The following is a 20,653-nucleotide window of genomic DNA, read 5'->3' on the forward strand; positions in this document are numbered from 1 at the left end:
TCAAATCTCTAACGTATTATAATGTGCTGCATATGCTTGGACCTTGGTAATCTATTTATAGATTGTTAAAACAACCTATACATATTGTATATAGTCTCTTCTTTTTGTACATAATGTATATTGTCTATCGTTTATAGTTAACAATTTCGCATGGACCAATATTCATATTCTGTTCATACCTACCTAAATGTTCCTTTATCTTCCCATGCTACGTACGTGCCTGGTCCATAAACCTCCTTTATTTTGTTTTGTCCTTAAAGCTTAGGCTGTTTAATGGGCCGATTCGGCCGAAACCGTTATGTTTTCGCATAATCGCATTTTTAATTTTCAGATTGAATCTTCCTTCACGCTTCGAGTGATTGATATTTAACAAAAAGGCCTGAAGAATCGGACTTGTTCAATCGTTACTCCAAAGGTTTTTGGCCTAGATTATAAATGTTTTTGTCTTTTGATGATTGATCATAAAGTGTTTTCCGTTGTTGCTTGTATCTTTGTATTTGTACTATACCAGGTGTTAATAAAAACTTATAATTAGTGAATTTTATTTCTTTGAGATTGAACTGAACAGACGTAGTGAACTTAAGCCGTGATCATATAAACAATTCTGAAAAACAAGAAAAACCTAACTTACTATCTAGTCTTTTCCAAATAATGTTTTATTCAGTAGCGGATGCAGAACAAAACTATGCCTGAAGCACAAACACATATAAGTAAATCTTATTATATTATAAAAATAGAATTCTGATCATATTTAAATTGAAAAATAAGCCAATATTTTTTCAAAGTACTGTTTTATTAGTTTATAAATACACTTTTTTTTATAAATACACTTAATTACATATATCAGATACATATTAATTATCAATTAAAATACACACAATTACAAACTTACAATTAACTGTAAAACCTAAGTACCTATATTACATTTTAATTTACTCATCTAACTATATCACACAAGTCTAATCTTTACAAACATTAAATTACTAAAAAAAGTTAATATGTTTTAATGATTCTAATTTACTAATTTACTAATATTTTTTTCAATTAAGATATATCATATATGTATACTATACAATAAAAATGAATTAAATTTATTAAAGTTAAACTGGAAATAGAATAAATAAGAATTGAAAGCAGTTCATTTTATCTAAGACTATAAAAAATAAGAAAAATGCTAAATAACATGTAGAACCATGGATTTGAACAAAGGACAAAAAAATGAGGTACACGGTAACCAATTGAGCTAAAGAATATATTTGTCCAAATGTACTCGTTAATATTTAAGAAGGAGTATTGAACACGTGCCCCACCTCCCACCTATGTAGATCCGCCCCTGGTTCTATGCAATAATTCATAGGGTAGTTGATCAATGAATCCTCATTACTTTCATATCCACATACAAGTCAAATGCGTATATCTTGATTATATCATAGCTGATATTACATAGTACATAATTAAAATATAATGATTTTATTACTATGATTTTGGATTGTCTTTTTAAGGAAAAATGTTTGGCAGTTATACAGATTATACACGACACAATTTTAATATTTGGCCAGCTACATAAACTACTAACATCATATGACCACATATTTGAACAAACATTAGTTATGGTGATGTGCGTACATGTCAATGTAATGTTCAGACATATGGTAATGTAATGTCAATAGTTTATGTAGTTAACTAAACATTAAATTTGTCTATATATATAAGTATGTGTTCGTGTATAGTCTGTGTAGCTGCCAAACATTTTTTCTCTTTTTAATCAAAAAGCATTATAAAGTCATAATTTAAGAGTGTCCCATCCGACTTTAGTATTTGTGATTTGTAACTTCGACGGAAAAAAGAGTGGTCCATCCAACTCAATTATATTCTGGAACGCAATTTTGTTACCTTGTGAGTGGAGAGAAGAGTTAAAATATTGACTGGAAGGCTATTTGTTTTACATGTGAAATCTAGCTTTTCTATAGCCTATAGGCTATAATGCAAGAAGTGTGATGCAACATAAATTCATGCGTACAAACAAAAATTTGAAAGAGTACTGTGGACCTTTGATTTGGTCACCAAAAAGTGAAAGAAATGACAAACGATTCTATACTTCCAAAATTACATGTTTTATGTGAATCAATTGGATTTTCTGAATCTAGTACTAGACTCCCCACTGAAGAAACACATTAAAGTATATAGACTCCAATCCCCCCCCCCCCCCCCCCCAACGAATTCACACCTCAAATTAGGTGAAGTGTGTAAGGTTGGCTAATAGAATTAGTTGTAAATCACACTAAACAGACCAGCGATTTTACGACTAATATAGCCACTGTCCCGGTCGTATACTCGCTTTCCACGTAATTCAACCCCACTCATTCGAGATAATCATTTTCTATTCGTTGATCACTTTGGTAAATCTTATAATTAAACATATATATATTTTTTTCCTGTCGTAAAAATCAGACACGAAAACACATCTCTGCTCAATATATTATACTTTGGCGGTATACAGATTAACCCTTCAACCACACAACAACAAAAAAACCTTGAAAACTGAGAAAAGTAAAATAAAGTCAATGCATGATTGCTTGGTTGTGAAATAATCGAACGTAACATGGACCTACCACCCATACTAATAACTCGATAAACTCGTGTTTTGGTGTGAGGAGGGTCAACATGATCTAACGGTTTGTAATTACTTTGATCGCACTTAATTAGTCACATCATCCTAATTGATATCTACGCAAATTATCATAACTATTGGTTAAATTTTAAATGTTGCGAGAAAGCATGTAAAATAATAACAAGAAGTCAAGAACACTAAAATCAAACCAACGAATTTCTAATAGATTTAAAAAAAAAAAAAAACAAGTTTCCAACCGTGGCAGTGTACAGCGTGGTGTAGGCTCCAATGGTTGAATCATGTGTTAATTAGGTATAACGTTAGTAAAGTACGTAAAGTAACCTCCAAAACATGCTTACAAATAATGAGAGAATAACCAAGAATTGATATATAATATAAGAAAATCTTTAATATATAGCTAGCTTACGTACGTACTACTGTAGCTACTAGTTAGTTTAAAGAAGAGCTCTCATTCTAGGTTTTAGAATATTAACTTACATACGTTTATACAACGATTTTAAGGAGTCTAAAATTCGTTTAAAAATAAGAATATATATTCCCGTTATCTCAAAACATAAATATTAGAGGTCCCATTTCACGCTTATTACGAGTAGGACAGGGTCACATCTATATATTCAGCCAAAGATACCAAATTAACAACGTCAAGTCTCATCATGTGTCTTATGTAATTTACATATTTTGTCAAAAGAAAAAAAAAAAAAAGAAGAGATCACCAACATCGCTTTAGTGTTCTTTAATGGCGTCGATTCAACTTGCATCTCATTTTCTGGGCACAAAACCTAAAAAGAACAATCCTAGTCCAATCCTTCAAGGCTACTCTCAAACCAAATTATTATCCTTTCACCGCCAGGTTTGTTTATGTATACTACTCCACTATATATAGTCACACTCTGTTTACTTTTTACGTGATAATAATCTAAATCTCTTTGGAAACCTTCTTCTTTGCGGAAGCAGAGGTTCTTACTCTGTTCACTCTCTATGAACGGATGTGAGGCTAACTATAAATCCCCACTTGGCACGGTTGAAACAAGGACTCTCTCGACGGTTCTGTCTCCCGCAGCCGCTACTGAGAGTCTTAGAAACGCCGTCTCTGCCCTCAAATCTCAACCGCCGCCCTTCTCCTCCGGCATTATCAGGTTACAGGTACGTCATAATTTCTTCATTTTATGCCAATCGGTAAAATAAAATTTCTAAGGCAATTAAAGAGCTTTAGCCACGTGGAGCTCTTGTATTGGTGCGAGTGATTTAGTTTCATTCTCATGTTGTCGGTTGCATTATATAATCATTGATCGACTAATAAACATTTATTTTTATTGATAGACCAATCGCAATATACCATGTTACGGAAAGGAATTAGGGTTGATTATTTTGCATCAGCGGTTCAACACTATTTTTATATCTATAGAAATAAATTTTTGTTATATTTAGAAAGTAAGATTTTAATCTTTTTAAACATAATTTTCAAAAGTCAAAATAGAAGTGACTTGTGAGATTGTCTCCCGCCCAAAATCATTCCTATTGTTTTTTTGTTTTTTTTTTTAATTATAAAAGACGTTAATCTTGTGATTGAAGGTACCAATTGAGCAGCAAATAGGAGCAATCGATTGGCTTCATGCGCAGAACGAGGTTCTTCCTCGCTGTTTATTTTCCTGCCGTAGCGACGCAGGCCGTCCTGATCTTCTTCAAGACTTCTCTAGTAACGGTGGGTCATCTGACCCTAATCCGGTTAGTGTTGCTGGAATAGGGTCTGCAGTCTTTTTCCGCAATCTGGATCCCTTTTCTCACGATGACTGGAGATCGATCCGAAGGTACCAGCACCTATAATTCCTGATCCTCACAAAGTTTTGATTCTTTCTGCTGTTTGTTCTCTTGGCTTACAGGATTGATTTCCTCTGTTTTTGAAGGTTTTTGTCTTGGAAGTATCCCTTGATTCGTGCTTATGGAGGTCTTCGGTTTGATCCCAATGGAAAGATCGCTGCGGAATGGGAACATTTTGGCTCTTTTTACTTTACAGTGCCTCAGGTAGTATAATTTGATTCCTTATAAGAGAATCTTTGTAACCATGGACTAATTGACTTAGTTTGGTCGATGATACACACATAGGTCGAGTTTGATGAGTTTAGGGGAAGCTCAATTCTGGCTGCAACTGTTGCTTGGGACAATGAGCTCTCATGGACGCTTGAAAACTCCATTGATGCACTTCAGGAAACTATGCTTCAGGTTCACTATTGTTGAAATCTGCTCTGTACTTATAATTAACTACTTGATACAATCAGCTAGATGTTTTTAGCATATTTTGGTTTTATCAGGTTTCTTCTGTTATAATGAGATTAAGGCAAGAATCTCTGGGAGTATCTGTTGTTAGTAAGAACCATGTTCCAAGTGAAGGAGCCTATTACCCTTCTGTTAGTAATGCTCTGGAGATTATAAAAAATAAAAACTCACCCCTAAGCAAAGTACGTACTTTGGGAACCATATCTTCCTTTATTTTCTATACAGTTAGGAGTTTCAGGTTGAGCTAATGTTTTTGGTCCTGTGTCCAGGTTGTGCTTGCACGCTGCAGCAGAGTTATTACGGATACTGACATTGATCCTATCGCTTGGTTGGCACGGTTGCAGGTGTCTTTTCTTCCTCGCGGCTTCTTAGCTATAGAAATTTGAAGTGCTAAGATCTTAGTCTAATTGTTCATGTGATAGAGTGAGGGACAAGACGCTTACCAATTCTGTCTTCAACCACCTGGTGCTCCAGCATTCATAGGGAACACGGTAGGTTAATTTCTACTTCGTTATAGCTACTGTTGTTGGGACGTTCTGTTGTTAAGCTGCTACGATTATGTTTCTGAGAAAATATGCGAAAATCAAGTGTTGGTTGGTTCTGACATACATCTTTATGGAACAGCCTGAGAGACTCTTTCATAGAAAACATCTAGGTGTCTGCAGCGAGGCTTTGGCTGCCACCAGGCCTAGAGGCGATTCAAAGGTTCTTGAAATGCAGATAGAGCGAGACTTACTAACCAGGTCAACAGCTTTTTTTTTTTTGCTTTGAACACTTACTCCAAGATGCATGTTCAGAAACTTGCAGATATGTGTATTTATATTGTTTGCAAATACTTTCTGCAGTCCAAAAGACGATCTTGAGTTTTCTATTGTGCGAGATAATATCAGAGAAAAGCTAAAAGTAAGTTCAATCTTATAAGCATCATGCCTTTAATTAGGTTTAATTATTTGTAAGTATATATAGTAGCACTTGTTTCATGTAACAATTAGCTTTCTTTAGCAAAATCTTAGTGTCTATGATATATGGAACACTAAAAAATAATCTTCTATTGTACTTTGCAGACCATATGTGACAGAGTAGTTGTTAAACCCCATAAATCAGTGAGAAAGCTTGCAAGAGTACAGCACTTATATTCTCAACTTGCAGGTCAACTAAGAAGAGAAGATGATGAGGTTTGATGACAGTTTTACATGATTTAAGATCTCATGATCATCTAAATAACTTAGTTTGTTATGCATATTTTTATTATTATTATAGACATTGGTTTCTTTTCACTCAAAAAATATGTTCTGTTCTTTTACAGTCATGTTGCAATTGAGTGAAGAAAGCTAAAAAAAATTTCTCTTGCCTCAAAATATTTCTGTCTATATATTCAGTTTGGCATCTTGGCTGCTTTGCATCCGACGCCAGCTGTTTGCGGATGTCCAGTAGAGGAAGCAAGGCTTTTGATTGAAAAAATTGGTATACTATGCTTGGATTCTTCTGCCTTTTCCTAGCAGTAAAGTCTTATCAAAAATAAAGAACTTCTCTGCTGAAGAAACCATCTCCTAATAGTTAGCTGATACTGAGATTTCGATCAGATTTGATACATATTCTTCTTTTTTCTTCTTTCTAGAGTCCTTTGATAGAGGAATGTATGCTGGACCTATTGGGTTCTTTGGTGGTGGAGAGAGTGAATTTGCAGTAGGCATAAGATCTGCTTTAGTCGAAAAGGTTAGAAAAATTTACTTGTAACAACTTTTTTCCAGTGTAGCAAACTGGTCATGTACTGTTTTAGTCATTGCATATATATTTCATCTTTCTTGTGTTTGCCAGGGTCTTGGAGCATTGATCTATGCAGGAACAGGAATAGTTTCAGGAAGCAATCCTTCCTCGGAGTGGAACGAGCTAGAGCTTAAGATCTCTCAGGTGAAGAAGTTTGCAAGAATATGTTATTCACACACTCAAATGCATATTTCTATGTCTTTATGAAATCTCACGTCAGATTCTTATGTGTTTCTTGCAGTTCACCAAGTCACTTGAGCATGAGCCAGCTTTGCAAGCCAATCAACTAAAGAGACAAGCAAAGTTGAAATTGTTGTAGAGTAATACTATCTCTAGTTAAATTGCTTTGTATCGTTGTGTGTTTGGTGTGTGTATGTATGTTGTAAATAGAAGTAATTAAAACTAATGATGGTGGATCAGTTTAACTATGTGTTGTCCAATTTATGACCGAAAGAGAAACCTTGAAAGTGACAATGAGGTCTATGAAGCACTTACGTATATTACTATACTTCCACCTTCACGAAAAAAAGACAATTTATTTTAAAATTATTATGACGACAAAACAAATCTTTGTTATTCAGCGACGAACGAACGAACGTTATTAGATTACAGATAGTGGTAATGGTTTTTTTCAGAAAAAGTGATAGGCTAATCCAATCAAAAAGGATTTGATTCTTATGGCTTTATGAACTAGTGAAAGGTATGTATGTTTATAATTTGTGTTCCCATGATAATCAAAACTCTAATCCAAATGTCATCTCATCAGTCATAAAAAATACTCTTCTAATTGTGTTCTCAGAATCATATCTCACGATAAATTAAAATTCATTATTCCTGTAAGGCTGTAACCACCATTTCAATGATACCTTTTGTTTTGGTACTTAATATATACTTTTGTTCTTCAAAAGGAATCGTAGAACAGTGAGTTTCTATTTTTGGCTGAACAGAAAAGTTGGACATGAATGTCTAAATTCACTCACTTGAGGCTTATATCTATCGAAGTACAGTATTCTAACATGATTGTTCTATGGCAATGATCGTCTCTTTATTTCTCCCTTACAAGCATAAATGTCCGTTCATTTTACCTATCTACGTAATACAAATACACAATTAACGTTTTGATGAGAAGAAAAAGGTAATTTTTATTGCATTCAACTCAAAACCAATTGTCAATAAATAAAGATGCCCTTCCAATTTGCATTATACAAAACAATATAATAAAATAAAATAAAATATTTTGTGATCATTGTTTTCTATATACATACGAGTTACGAGTGCGACCATTGAATTTTTAAGAATCTGGGCAACTGATATGTTTCCAAACATTTTACTTTCGATAAAGTATGTTGACAACAAAAATAAGTTCTCATTTGCACATTGTAGAAATTCTCAAACGACTATTTTCGTTTTAGTTTCTTCATATAGTTTAATGGTACCTACTAGAATGAAAAGATAATGGAATATATTCGTTTTCCATATTACAAATCTATACAAAAGATGAATACTTCTCTTCTACTTGATGTTTTAACTAACGAGTTGAGAATATTACATAACTCATTTAGTCACTTTTGCATGATGGATTTATGGTAAAGAACACTTTTGCATTGGTGTAGTTACCAATTAACTTTATTTTGTCTTCATAATCAACTCCTTCTCATTGCCCACTAAATATATATATATATATACACACACATACTGCACATTTCACATATTTGGTGTGAGCAAAGTAGAGCGAGGGAAAGCATAGCAATGGAGGTTGAGAAGACAGATAAGAACATTACAGAGGATCATGATGAGTCTAAGATCATCTACAGAGGATGGAAAGTTATGCCTTTCATCATTGGTATTATTTGATCAAGCCATATCATTTCTTTTATTATTTTTATTTTCTTACAATCATACTCTTGAAACGTGATTAAGAAACATGAAGACTTTGTAAAAGCCATGCATGCTCCCTTTGTATCTTTTTTATTTATTTATTAAACATGTGATTCACAAAAAATAACTTAGGACTTTATGAATCTGTTTTAGTATTGCTCTGTTTTTTAATCTTGAACGAGCAAGAAACTGATGGAAGAAACAGAGGAGTTCATACAGACTAAGTTAATGCTCTGTTTCTCACTTTCTTGATTTTTTTTTTATAAGGAAATGAGACGTTCGAGAAGTTGGGGATAGTTGGGAGTTCATCGAATTTGGTTATATACTTCACGACGGTTTTTAACATGAAGAGCATCACCGCGGCGAAGGTCGTCAACATCTACAGCGGCACAAGCAACTTCGGCACCATCGTTGCAGCTTTTCTCTGTGACTCCTACTTCGGCCGCTACAAAACCCTATCTTTTGCCATGATCGCTTGCTTCCTCGTAAAACCAAGACCAGTTCATCACAGTTCTGAGTTTAAATTCACTGATCTTGCTGTTTGTGTCTGAAAGTAAAGATCTTTTGTTTTCTATGATTTAAAGGGTTCTGTGGCTATGGATCTAACGGCTGCGATTCATCAGCTGCGTCCAGCTAAATGCACTAAGGATATAGGAAGCGTGTGCAGTGGGCCATCCATCGGACAAATTATGTTTCTTGCCGGAGCAATGGTTTTGCTGGTGATCGGAGCCGGTGGGATTAGGCCGTGCAATCTTCCTTTTGGTGCTGATCAGTTTGATCCGAAGACAAAAGAAGGGAAACGAGGGATTGATAGTTTCTTCAATTGGTATTTCTTCACCTTCACGTTTGCTCAGATGGTGTCGTTGACGCTCATCGTCTATGTTCAGTCAAATGTGAGCTGGAGCATTGGCTTAGCCATCCCAGCTATTCTAATGTTAGTTGGTTGCATAATATTCTTCGCCGGTTCTAAGCTCTATGTCAAGGTTAAAGCTAGTTGCAGTCCCATTCACAGCATAACGCGTGTCATTGTTGCCGCGGTCAAGAAGAGGCGGTTAAAGCCCGTTGGGTCTAACGAGCTTTACAACTACATTGCAAAGGATTTTAAGAACTCAAAACTGAGCCATACAGAACAGTTTAGGTACTATAGTAAATACTTTCTCTTAGTTTCTTGTGGAATAAATTTGAAATATTTTAAGGTTTCTTAATTGGTAGGTTTCTTGACAAATCGGCCATCCCAACGCAAGAGGACAAGCTGAACAAAGATGGTTCGCCGGCGGATCCATGGAAACTCTGCAGTATGCAACAAGTGGAGGAAGTAAAATGTGTGATCCGTGTGCTTCCGGTTTGGCTCTCAGCCGCCTTATTTTACCTAGCTTACATTCAACAAACAACCTACACAATCTTTCAGTCTGTTCAATCCGATAGACGCCCCGGTTCAGGAAGTTTTCAGATCCCTGCCGCGACATATACCGTCTTTTTAATGCTTGGAATGACAGTATTCATACCTATCTATGACCGCGTCCTTGTACCTTTCCTTAGAAAATACACAGGCAGAGACGGTGGTATAACACAACTGCAGAGAGTTGGAGCAGGAATATTTATATGCATCACAAGTATGATGGTATCTGCAATAGTAGAACAATACAGAAGAAAGGTAGCTCTCACAAGGCCAACACTAGGGTTTGCCCCGAGAAAAGGTGCAATCTCTTCGATGTCTGGTATGTGGCTGATTCCTCAGCTAGTGCTAATGGGTATTGGGGACGCCCTTGCTGGTGTTGGACAAATGGAGTTCTACTACAAACAGTTTCCAGAGAACATGAGAAGTTTCGCTGGTTCTCTGTATTATTGTGGAATTGGACTGGCTAGCTACCTCAGCACCTTTTTGTTATCAGCAGTGCACGATACTACAGAGGGGTTTTCGAGAGTAAGTTGGCTTCCGGAAGATCTAAACAAGGGGAGATTGGAGTACTTCTATTACTTGGTTGCTGGTATCATGACTCTAAACTTTGCCTATTTCTTGTTAGTCTCACAATGGTACCGTTACAAAGATGTTGTGACCAAGGACAATGACATGGACAAGTCTTCTGATGAGTTTGATAAAATTTGAGTGTAATAAAGATCTATACTTTGGCTCTTTGGTTTGGGGCTTTGTGACAATATAAACACAACCTTTGAACAAAACATTACATACAAATACAACCCAAAATGTTTATATATGTGAAGGACCATAACTTTTGTAAAATCCCCAATTAACAAAGAACAATCCCGGAAACTTCCCACTTCATAAAAGGGAAAAAAACGGAGTATTGCTCTGTTTTTGGTGATAACGAATAAAATTAAACAGGCACAGTTTGTCCAGTGAGAGCGTCATGGAGGTGTAGTGACCCATCTTTCATCAAGTTAAGGCTTAAGCTTTTGAACCTCTCTCTCGAATATTGCCGTGACGCCTTTCTCCAATCGGTTCCAGCTTTCATCATCACCACAAACTCATCATAGTTTATACGCCCGTCCTGTAAAACAAACAACCCCAACAGTGCAACTCAGAAACGGATTGATTTATCTGTTCTCTTCACAATCTAAATTGTAAAGCCTTAAGGAGAAATTGTTCAGAGATTTCAAAGAACCTTGTCAGTGTCAACTTCACGCATGATGTCATTTAGGACACTGATGTCTGGTTCACCTAACTCGTCAGATAACGCTTCCCTTAGCTCATCAAGTTCAATGAATGAACTTCCATCTTTGTCGAAGAACATAAAAGCTAGTTTGAAAAGTTCATCATTTTCTATCTTCTGCAAGTGAATTATCACAGCTACAAATTCTCCATAATCCAGAAACCCATTCCCATCAACGTCCGCCTGCATAAAAGCCATCCAGATTTCAGCTATGTTTATCAGAGAAGAACACTGAATTGATCATTTATCAGAGAATGGTAATGCTTAAGAATAAAAATTACCACTTCCATCAACATTTTGATCTCTGGTTCACCAAGTTGTGAACCGACCTTCTGAAGTCCAGCTTTGAGTTCCTGGTAAGTTATTTTACCATCTTTATCATCATCCATCAGTGAGAACATGTTCTTAATTACTTCAACCTCTTGAATCGACAAGTGCTCCGCAATCACCTGGAAGCATCAAAAGGGACAATGATGATCGAAAACAAAAATAGACTTGAGTAACAGACTCTCTACAAATTTCAGCAGGAAAGTAAAAAGTAGAACACTTACACGAAGTACTTTCTTTTTGAATCTATTCATCATAGAGAACTGCTTTAATCTCGATCTGACTATATCTCCTAATGGAACATTAGGAGCTTTCTTTGCATTCTGTACCCAAGGATGAGCTGAAAGGTAAGAAAGAAAAACAAAAGTCATCAGTAAGGAAGGATGCTGAAGAATTAAGGTAACCAACCACCTAAAAACAGTGACACAAGACGCAGGAGCTTTACCTAACACTTGCTGAGCAGTTAACCGTTTAGTTGGGTCAGGATCCAACATCTGCCTCACAAGGCTCTTAGCGCTCTCTGATATCTGAGGCCAAGGGTCTCTCTTAAAATCAAGAACTCCCCGCAAGATGGCAAGAGCAACGCCTTGTTCAGTCTCTGTCAATAGAAACCACAATCTCACCACTTCATCAAATCAAATATAGGTGACAATTACACAGCTGCTTGAAGGATTAAAAGGAGAAGCTAACCAGCCCAAAATGGAGGAACACCACAGAGCAAGATGTAAATGATAACTCCAGCACTCCACACATCAACCTCCGGTCCATAATCTCTCTTTAACACTTCAGGAGCCATATAATATGGACTTCCTACAATCTCTGTAAACTTATCTCCTGCAATAAAAGTAAAATTTTATTTTTATCCCAATTTCAGATATATAAACATTGCAATGGAGATCAAACAGGATACTCTAAAATTAGAATAATATATGGAGTTATAAAAAAGTATATATACATAGCAACGAAACCATAAAAATTGGATCTTTACCAGGTTTGAAGAACACAGACAAGCCGAAATCAATGGCCTTTAAGGGAGAATTCTCCTTCTTGTTAGCAAACAAGAAATTCTCAGGTTTCAAATCTCGATGCACAACTCCATTAGAGTGACACATCATCACAACCTCAGCAATCGTTCTGGCCACAGCTGCAGCAGCACGCTCCGTGTAATGACCCCTCGCAACGATCCGATCAAAAAGCTCACCTCCTTCACAAAGCTCCATAACGAGATGCACGTTCTCGTTGTCCTCGTAACTCGCTTTAAGCTTCACGACGTTTGGGTGCGCAGGTAAAGTAGACATAATCGCAACCTCACGACGAACGTCTTCGATATCAACGGCTGTTCGGAGCTTCCGCTTAGAAATCGATTTGCAAGCTAAAGCTTCGTGGGTCTCACGATCAGTACAGAGGTAAGTGATTCCGAATTCTCCGCGACCCAATTCTCGACCTAAGATGTATTTGTCGGTGATCTGAGTCTGATGGCTCATAGGGATTACATCTTTGAGAACACGTACGGGAGCAGGGGATCTGACGAAATCTCCGGCGAATGGGTTTAGCTTCCGATCTCGATTGGGTTTTTTGGGCTTCGGAGACGGTTTTGATTCTTTTGAGTCAGGCCTTACACAGGCGTTACAGTTACCCATAGCTGAGCTGAGAAACTCAGCAACTTGGGGGAAGACAGAGGATTAAGGAAGAAGAAGAAGAAGAAGAAGAAGAAGCTAAATAGAAGAGGAAAGCTTATCTCTTTTATGGTTTAAATCGACGCCGGAGGTGACGGTGGCGGTGTTATCTTCGGCGAATTAAGGGAGGAGAGAAAACGCGGGTTCAGGTGAAGAAAAGTCGGACCTTTCGAAATTTCGGATTTTGTTTGATTCAATAAGAAAGATTTAAAAAAAAAAAAAAGGTATCTTTGATTTTGTATATAGTAAGAGAGTTTGTATTATTTGTAAATGCATTTAATATGCATTCGCGTATATCTTGAGGGATTTTTCTCTATTATTCTAACCATTTCACCATCTTCTTAGAAACTTTTTTATTATTTTTTAATATCTAAATCTTCTAGATGGATTTTGGTCAAGCTTGTTGTGAGTCACAGAAATTAAGAATTGACTTTTTTTTTTTGGGTGAGAGTTGAAAGCATTATAGTTTTTATATACTTGCATTTCAATGGCATAAGAAACAATAGGAAAATAAATCATTGTGGGTATATCCATTTGATCGTTCTTAAGTTTGTAGTGACCACATTATACATGTGTTTTGTGATGATGAAATCTTTCAAAATGCAAATGGTAACCGACACATAATCTTTAGAATTTTCAAATTTTGGATTTACAAAATCAGAAAAAATCCCAAGCCTTAATTTGCCTCATTAAACTCTTATTAAAAGAGCATATATTTTTTAAAAAAAAAATTGACATGGGAAAAAAATACATATACAATATATGCGTGTGCATTTATTTAAAAATCTGATAATTTTGTTTAGCAAAAAAAAAAACTGACAATTTGACATATAAATACTAAGATTTAAGATAAAATTTCATAAATAAATACAATATGGCCAAAATGTGAAACAATTAAACAATGAGGTAATACTAGACGTAGGTGTGATTTAGATTTACGGTAATGAAACGAAGGGATGATGATAATATTGAAGTTGGAGGAGAGAGTTTTGTGAAGTTGTTGACCAGCGTGATGGATACGGTGAGACTCTTTGAGATTTGTAATAAGAACAAAAAAACAAACAATAATAAGTGAGAAGAGACGTTGATACCAAACTATTTTTTATTCTTTTCTTGCTTGTCTAGGAGCTATACAATGATTTTATTTTCTTCTCCAAGTATACATACCTATGATTAATAGGCATTTATACATTCACGATTACTAGTAGTATTAATTTTGACAAATGGTAAATTGGGAATTGCTTGCGAAAACTGAAAATGTCATTTTGCTTTATATCCTTTTGTCCTAAAATATAAAATAAAATAAAATAGACGGCATATCCTTCTTTTCCAACAACTAAAAAAAGGTGAATGCTTCTATGTTACTTTTATAGTGTGATTGCATATGTAGTGTGATTTTTCAACAACTTGTATATACAGTATCTACATTGGTAACATATCTCCGTGATGTTCAATCGAAATGCTAAAAACTGCATTAGCTAGGTTGAAGTCTTTGTTCCTTTTTTTTCTTTCTTTCTGATTTCGTATGTGTGTGCACAAAGAAATGGAAATAACACGGCGTTATTAGTATAACTATAATCTAGATTCTAGATAGGAAGAAATTGCCGACAACAACAAAAACAACAAAAAAGATAGGAAGAAAATTAGGTGTGTAGACTTCGTCAATTTATGAGCTATTGTGTTGTAGAAAATACAAAAACAACAACTAGAGGAGAAATATCGGACAAAAAAGGAAAATACAAAAGGTTCCATTAATGAATGGAAGTCAACAACTAGAAACAATAAAATTCAAAATTGTGGCTTAGAAAGTAGAAACCACAAGTCTTCTTATCACGACTTGGCTACTACAAGCTTCAATTTGTCAATGTCATACTCGTTTTCTTTATCTTGGATTTACACTACCTTGTGATACCATTTTCAATACGTTATACATTGTAAATATACGTGTCTACCTAGTTAGAGATCAGAGTTTCGAGCTATATATATTTTGAATGATATTAACTATGTATTGGGGTGTAATTTTTTCGATGGAAATGGTCTTCGATGATTTACAACTAGCTAGTGCTTTTGTTATAAGAAACACACGTGGTGGATTAAGTATGGTTTTATACGTTGAAATATTTTAGAGCAAGCAAACATTGTTTTCATATAATGGAGTTTTGTTTTTTAATTTTCTGCGTCGTCAATGATTCGATCAAATTAATATTTGGTAGGTCAGAAAAAAGCGGTTTCAATTTATTGCGCAACAAGACCTTTCACCTTCCTATCTATGAACAACCTACAGCTACTAAATATAACACACCCAACAACGTCGTCGAACCTTTATAGTATATTATTCATGCAATTCTTTCAATACCTTATCGTTTTTTTTTTTTTAATGCTCACTTAAAGTTTCATTATACAACATGCATGGTCTCGAGTTCGATTTTTTTTTAAAAAAAAATTATACATCAATAATATACCAATGAAAGAAGAAATGCTTTTATCGTCGGCAACTTTAAAGCAGCTGGCATAACTTCAAAAATTAAAAACAAGGAAAGCGACACAAAAAAAAAAGGGGATAAAGTGTAGTATCATTTTTGTTGTTGTTGAAGAGAATGATTATGTTTGGGGGATTCGGATGATGAGTTCAAGTCAAATGCTGTGATTGCATAATTGCATGTGTATGTATTATGTAATATGTATGTTGTTACGCCAACATTTCGATTTACTTAAGCTCGATCGATCACTTCTGGCATATGATTCTATAAAACTATAAGATACTATATTAGCTGTTATACTATATATAATATATACAAGGTTCAATTATATAGTCTATATAAAAGACATAACAATTCTAATTACCGGAAACCAGTTATAGTCAAAAAACCTTTTTTTTTTTAATCTTAGGTTTATGCTGCAACGGTCTTTTCAAGTTACCCCTTTTGTGTTTGGAAATAAGTCAATAACTAAACAAAGTCAAATGCATTTGTTGCATCTGTGAATTTCTCAATTTACTTATTACAGTTAATTGGGGTTTTTAGTTTGTAACATAACGGGCTTATGGGCCTATCGAGAATGAAGAACCCATGATCTATATTAACAAGCTAAAGCCCACTGTAAATGAAGAGGACACTTGCCACTTTGCAGAGGAGGATTTGCAAACTCTACAATATAATTAGTAGTATTTTTTTTTTTAATTAGTAGTTCTTGATTGCTATATATCTATATATATATATTTTCTTCAACAAATGCTATTTGATTCTGTTTCTCAACTTCCCCACCAAGTCTTTCTCCCCAAATCATAATAGTCAAATACAGCTGAAAAAAAAATAAAACAGTTCTGACCACTAATGGAACAGAGCAGTCACGGACAAGACATGAAAGCAACGCCACGTGTAAAATTCGAAGACTTACGAAACTTGCGGAGGGCAAGGCTTCTACGTTGCAAATAAGAAATAGCCAAAGGGTGGAAGAGATAATATATTAAAATTACAAAAATAAGCTCAACTTCCCCAGCTGTTTTCAGCCAAAGCCATAGATTCTTCTATAACTCCATAGAACGCATTATATTTTTAAAATTCAACAAAATCGACACTAATATCTTTGAATTACAAAAATTTCTACGAGCTCAGAGATGAATAAAACATTTCACCACGGTATTTGGTTAACTGCGAAAAGGAAAACAAAAATTCTTAATTAAGAATTGAGGGGAATTCTTACATAATATAGGAATATTGTATGTTATTTGGAAAGAAATGAAAGATAAGGGGTATATTTAAAAGTTTAGGTAAGAGAAATGAGGTAAAAATATAAAAAGAGAGCTAAAAAATATAAAAAAAGTTAAGACCTTGAATTGGCAGCAGCCTCCGTCCGTGTGGTGTGAGCAATATGCTTGGAGAGTAGAAGAAGGCTTCTTCTCTCAATCTCGACGGCAACGTGAAGAAGAAGAAGAAGAAGACGAACTCGCCTCTCTCTCTCTCTCTCTCTCTCTATTTATTTTTATTTCACCTGAAGAATTTTGAAAGCATAAAACCTAAAACAAGTCAACGCCACCGTTTTTTCCAGGTGACTTTTGTATTCCATTGATCTCGCATATTTATTATGTATGATTCCATGGTTTAAAATAATCTCAGCTTCGACGGGTTCTCTACATAATCAGCTCACTGAGAGATTTCTGGGTTTCGTTTTTATTTTGAGCTTTCTCTCTCATGGGAATATCTGGCGATGGGTTTTTTGTTTTGTTTCCTCGAGATTTTTAGCTCAACTTTGAAAAGTATAAAACTTTTTGACTGTTGCTGGGATTGGAATGTGATCAAGTAAGATTCTTACGTGAATCATTTGTCGAAAAGAGACTCTATTGGTGACGTAATTTTGAGCATTTGGTTGGTATTGAGGGGGATGCAGGAAAAAGTATAGAAATTTCTGTAATTTTTCTCGGGAAGTTACTCATTTCGAAGTGTGTTATGGTTAATTTGTGCGTATACACTAAATTTGGAGAATTTTGTTGGGAAGAAGTTAGTTGTGTTGTAGTAATGTACAAAGTTTGGAGAAGAGCTATATTGGGTATGTTTCTAATGCATCCTCTACAGTTCATGGATTGGTCGTCTGCTAGGAAACTGTCTTTTATGATGTATGCTTGATATTTAAGGCCTATTAGTTTATCTCAATCTGTGGTTTTTATTTGTTTTTGTCTTAACTGCAGAGCAATGATACGAGCAAAGCAAATTAGTAACCTTTCAAGTACAGCAAGATCCTTTTTTCTTAATGGATCGAGAACAAGTGTAGATGGGAATTCGTGTGCATATACGGACGATGAAACTTGTGTTTCGAGACGTCAGCAAATTAAGAAGGATGCTGTACAGACTGAAAAACAACCATCCAGTATTCTCCCTAAGCCTTCAGTAGTGGGATGTATATTACCCGGAGAGGTAACTAAACCAGTGGCTTCCAAGAAGGTTGATGATTTTGGTCGGCCATCTCTATTGCCACAGCATGTTTCTTCTTCCCCTGCTTTGCCGCTTAAATCACATTCCGTTAATTATGCATCAACCATCATTGGAAAGGAGGAAGGTGAAGCTTCTTCAGAACCTATTGGTGATCAAATTTTCAGGGCAGGCATTGTAGCTGTAAATTTTCTGTCGGATTTAGCGAATTGTAAGATTCCTTCCTCTGATGGAGGAAGTGAAGCATTTGGATTCGGGAAAAGCTATATGGTTGATCCAACTCGGCCTATTTCAAGTGTTAAGTCGTCAAATGTGAAAGCTATAAGAAGAGAGCACTTTGCCAAAGTTTACCCCAGATCAGCTGCAAAAGAGTCATCTGTGGGTAAAATTAGAAATTCTAGTAGCAATTTCCGGGGGGCTAAGGAAGCTGAACGAACTGGATTCGTTAAAGGATTCAAACAAGTTTCAAATTCCGGGGTAGGGAAGTTGTTACCCACAACAAATAACACATATGGCAAGAGGACAAGCGTGTTACAGAGACCCAATAATGATTCGAACAGGTTTGTCCCAAATGGTTTCAGTAATTCTTCAATGGACACGGTGAAAGTGCCTCCAGGGGCTGCTCTGACATCAAGGCAGTATTGTAACTCTGGACATATTGTGGAAAATGTTTCCAGCGTTTTGAAAAGATTCAGATGGGGCCCTGCTGCCGAAGAGGCCCTCCAAAATCTCGATTTTAGGATAGATGCATACCAAGCAAATCAAGTTCTTAAGCAGATGAATGACTACGGAAATGCTCTTGGTTTCTTCTACTGGCTAAAAAGGCAACCTGGATTTAAGCATGATGGGCACACTTATACCACTATGGTGGGAAATCTTGGCCGCGCTAAGCAATTTGGTGCCATAAACAAGCTCCTTGATGAGATGGTTAGAGATGGATGTCAGCCAAACACAGTTACATATAACCGACTTATCCACAGTTATGGCCGCGCCAATTACCTTAATGAAGCTATGAATGTGTTTAATCAAATGCAAGAGGCTGGATGCAAACCGGATCGGGTAACTTACTGTACACTGATCGATATTCATGCTAAAGCTGGATTTCTTGACATTGCCATGGATATGTACCAGAGAATGCAAGCAGGAGGTCTTTCTCCTGATACTTTTACTTACAGTGTCATAATAAATTGTCTTGGAAAAGGTGGACACTTACCCGCTGCACACAGGCTCTTTTGTGAGATGGTTGATCAGGGTTGTACACCTAACTTGGTCACATACAACATCATGATAGACTTGCATGCCAAAGCGAGAAACTATCCGAGCGCGTTGAAACTTTATCGTGACATGCAAAATGCTGGGTTTGAGCCTGACAAAGTGACGTATAGCATTGTGATGGAGGTGCTCGGACACACTGGATATCTTGAGGAAGCAGAGGCTGTTTTCACTGAGATGCAGCAGAAGAACTGGGTTCCGGATGAGCCAGTTTATGGTCTTTTGGTGGATTTGTGGGGAAAAGCTGGTAATGTGGAAAAGGCGTGGCAATGGTATCAGGCAATGCTTCATGCTGGTCTGCTACCTAACGTTCCTACATGCAATTCCCTTCTTAGTACTTTCCTTAGGGTTAACAAGATAGCTGAAGCTTATGATCTATTACAAAACATGCTGGCACTTGGTCTACGCCCATCTTTGCAGACATACACGTTACTCTTGAGTTGTTGCACAGATGGTCGGTCAAAACTTGACATGGGTTTCTGTGGCCAGCTGATGGCAAGCACAGGTCATCCGGCACACATGTTTCTCCTCAAAATGCCAGCTGCGGGTCCGGATGGCCAAAATGTGCGCAACCATGCGAACAACTTCCTCAATCTGATGCACAGTGAAGACAGAGAGAGCAAGCGAGGACTCGTGGACGCGGTGGTTGACTTTCTACACAAGTCGGGGCAAAAAGAAGAGGCGGGATCTGTTTGGGAAGTTGCTGCACAAAAGAATGTGTTTCCTGATGCACTAAGGGAAAAAAGCTCCAGCTACTGGCTTATAAATCTCCATGTAATGTCAGAGGGAACTGCAATCACCGCACTTTCTAGGACGCTTGCTTGGTTCCGTAAACAGATGTTAGTTTCTGGAACTTGCCCTTCCCGGATTGATATAGTAACTGGTTGGGGAAGACGTAGTAGAGTCACCGGTACATCGATGGTGAGACAAGCAGTTGAAGAGCTCCTCAACATCTTTGGTTCTCCGTTTTTCACGGAGAGTGGAAACTCAGGTTGTTTCGTTGGGTGTGGAGAGTCTCTCAACAAATGGTTGCTTCAGTCTCATGTCGAGAGGATGCATCTGCTGTGAGTTTTTGTATCACATTTAGGCTTTTTAATTTTATTTTTCTTTAGGCCGATTGCATCTTATGAATTGTTTAGTTTGTAAGTCATAAGTTAAGGTTAGAGCTAGACATGGAGTTTCTATCCAGTCTTTTGTCCTCTTGCAATAATCTGAGATTACTTGAATCAG

The 20,653-nt window shown here is 36.2% G+C and overlaps 4 protein-coding genes across 4 annotated transcripts; 3 read left to right on the forward strand and 1 right to left on the reverse strand.

Moving 5' to 3' along the window:
* Positions 1-3,336: 3,336 nt before the first annotated feature.
* LOC17898729 (isochorismate synthase 2, chloroplastic) lies at positions 3,337-7,082 on the forward strand. The gene is made up of 15 exons (XM_006307067.2): positions 3,337-3,482; positions 3,587-3,775; positions 4,205-4,440; positions 4,537-4,654; positions 4,736-4,852; positions 4,942-5,088; positions 5,176-5,250; positions 5,329-5,397; positions 5,531-5,649; positions 5,752-5,809; positions 5,971-6,081; positions 6,286-6,370; positions 6,525-6,622; positions 6,725-6,817; positions 6,915-7,082. The coding sequence occupies exons 1-15, from the start codon at positions 3,369-3,371 to the stop codon at positions 6,990-6,992; spliced, it is 1,707 nt and encodes a 568-aa protein (XP_006307129.1). The 5' UTR covers positions 3,337-3,368; the 3' UTR covers positions 6,993-7,082.
* A 1,288-nt stretch (positions 7,083-8,370) lies between these two features.
* LOC17897370 (protein NRT1/ PTR FAMILY 2.9) lies at positions 8,371-10,685 on the forward strand. Its single transcript, XM_006304696.2, has 4 exons — positions 8,371-8,516; positions 8,819-9,036; positions 9,136-9,689; positions 9,764-10,685. Exons 1-4 carry the CDS (start codon positions 8,423-8,425, stop codon positions 10,656-10,658), a joined length of 1,761 nt encoding a protein of 586 aa, XP_006304758.1. The 5' UTR covers positions 8,371-8,422; the 3' UTR covers positions 10,659-10,685.
* A 21-nt stretch (positions 10,686-10,706) lies between these two features.
* On the reverse strand, positions 10,707-13,441 carry LOC17898708 (calcium-dependent protein kinase 10). Its single transcript, XM_006307124.2, has 7 exons — positions 12,539-13,441; positions 12,241-12,384; positions 11,996-12,148; positions 11,775-11,890; positions 11,505-11,672; positions 11,176-11,406; positions 10,707-11,061 (listed from the first exon to the last, which is right to left on the reverse strand). Exons 1-7 carry the CDS (start codon positions 13,188-13,190, stop codon positions 10,888-10,890), a joined length of 1,638 nt encoding a protein of 545 aa, XP_006307186.1. The 5' UTR covers positions 13,191-13,441; the 3' UTR covers positions 10,707-10,887.
* Positions 13,442-17,068: 3,627 nt separating this feature from the next.
* Positions 17,069-20,652, forward strand: LOC17897061 (pentatricopeptide repeat-containing protein At1g18900). Its single transcript, XM_023788846.1, has 2 exons — positions 17,069-17,273; positions 17,911-20,652. Exon 2 carries the CDS (start codon positions 17,915-17,917, stop codon positions 20,489-20,491), a length of 2,577 nt encoding a protein of 858 aa, XP_023644614.1. The 5' UTR covers positions 17,069-17,273; positions 17,911-17,914; the 3' UTR covers positions 20,492-20,652.
* The last annotated feature ends 1 nt before the right edge of the window (position 20,653 follows it).

Source organism: Capsella rubella, unplaced genomic scaffold (genome assembly GCF_000375325.1).
Source record: "Capsella rubella cultivar Monte Gargano unplaced genomic scaffold, Caprub1_0 scaffold_1, whole genome shotgun sequence".
NCBI classification, from domain to species: domain Eukaryota; kingdom Viridiplantae; phylum Streptophyta; class Magnoliopsida; order Brassicales; family Brassicaceae; genus Capsella; species Capsella rubella.

Coding starts and splice junctions, on each gene's coding strand:
- LOC17897370 (XM_006304696.2), top strand. CDS start 8,423: ATGGAGGTTGAGAAGACAGATAAGAACATTACAGAGGATCATGATGAG. Junction 8,517..8,818: donor AGTTATGCCTTTCATCATTG/GTATTATTTGAT, acceptor TTTTTTTATAAG/GAAATGAGACGTTCGAGAAG. Junction 9,037..9,135: donor CCATGATCGCTTGCTTCCTC/GTAAAACCAAGA, acceptor TATGATTTAAAG/GGTTCTGTGGCTATGGATCT.
- LOC17898708 (XM_006307124.2), bottom strand. CDS start 13,190: ATGGGTAACTGTAACGCCTGTGTAAGGCCTGACTCAAAAGAATCAAAA. Junction 12,385..12,538: donor GTCTGTGTTCTTCAAACCTG/GTAAAGATCCAA, acceptor CTTTTATTGCAG/GAGATAAGTTTACAGAGATT. Junction 11,891..11,995: donor AACTGCTCAGCAAGTGTTAG/GTAAAGCTCCTG, acceptor CTTACCTTTCAG/CTCATCCTTGGGTACAGAAT.
- LOC17897061 (XM_023788846.1), top strand. CDS start 17,915: ATGATACGAGCAAAGCAAATTAGTAACCTTTCAAGTACAGCAAGATCC.
- LOC17898729 (XM_006307067.2), top strand. CDS start 3,369: ATGGCGTCGATTCAACTTGCATCTCATTTTCTGGGCACAAAACCTAAA. Junction 5,251..5,328: donor CTTGGTTGGCACGGTTGCAG/GTGTCTTTTCTT, acceptor TTCATGTGATAG/AGTGAGGGACAAGACGCTTA. Junction 5,810..5,970: donor ATATCAGAGAAAAGCTAAAA/GTAAGTTCAATC, acceptor TGTACTTTGCAG/ACCATATGTGACAGAGTAGT.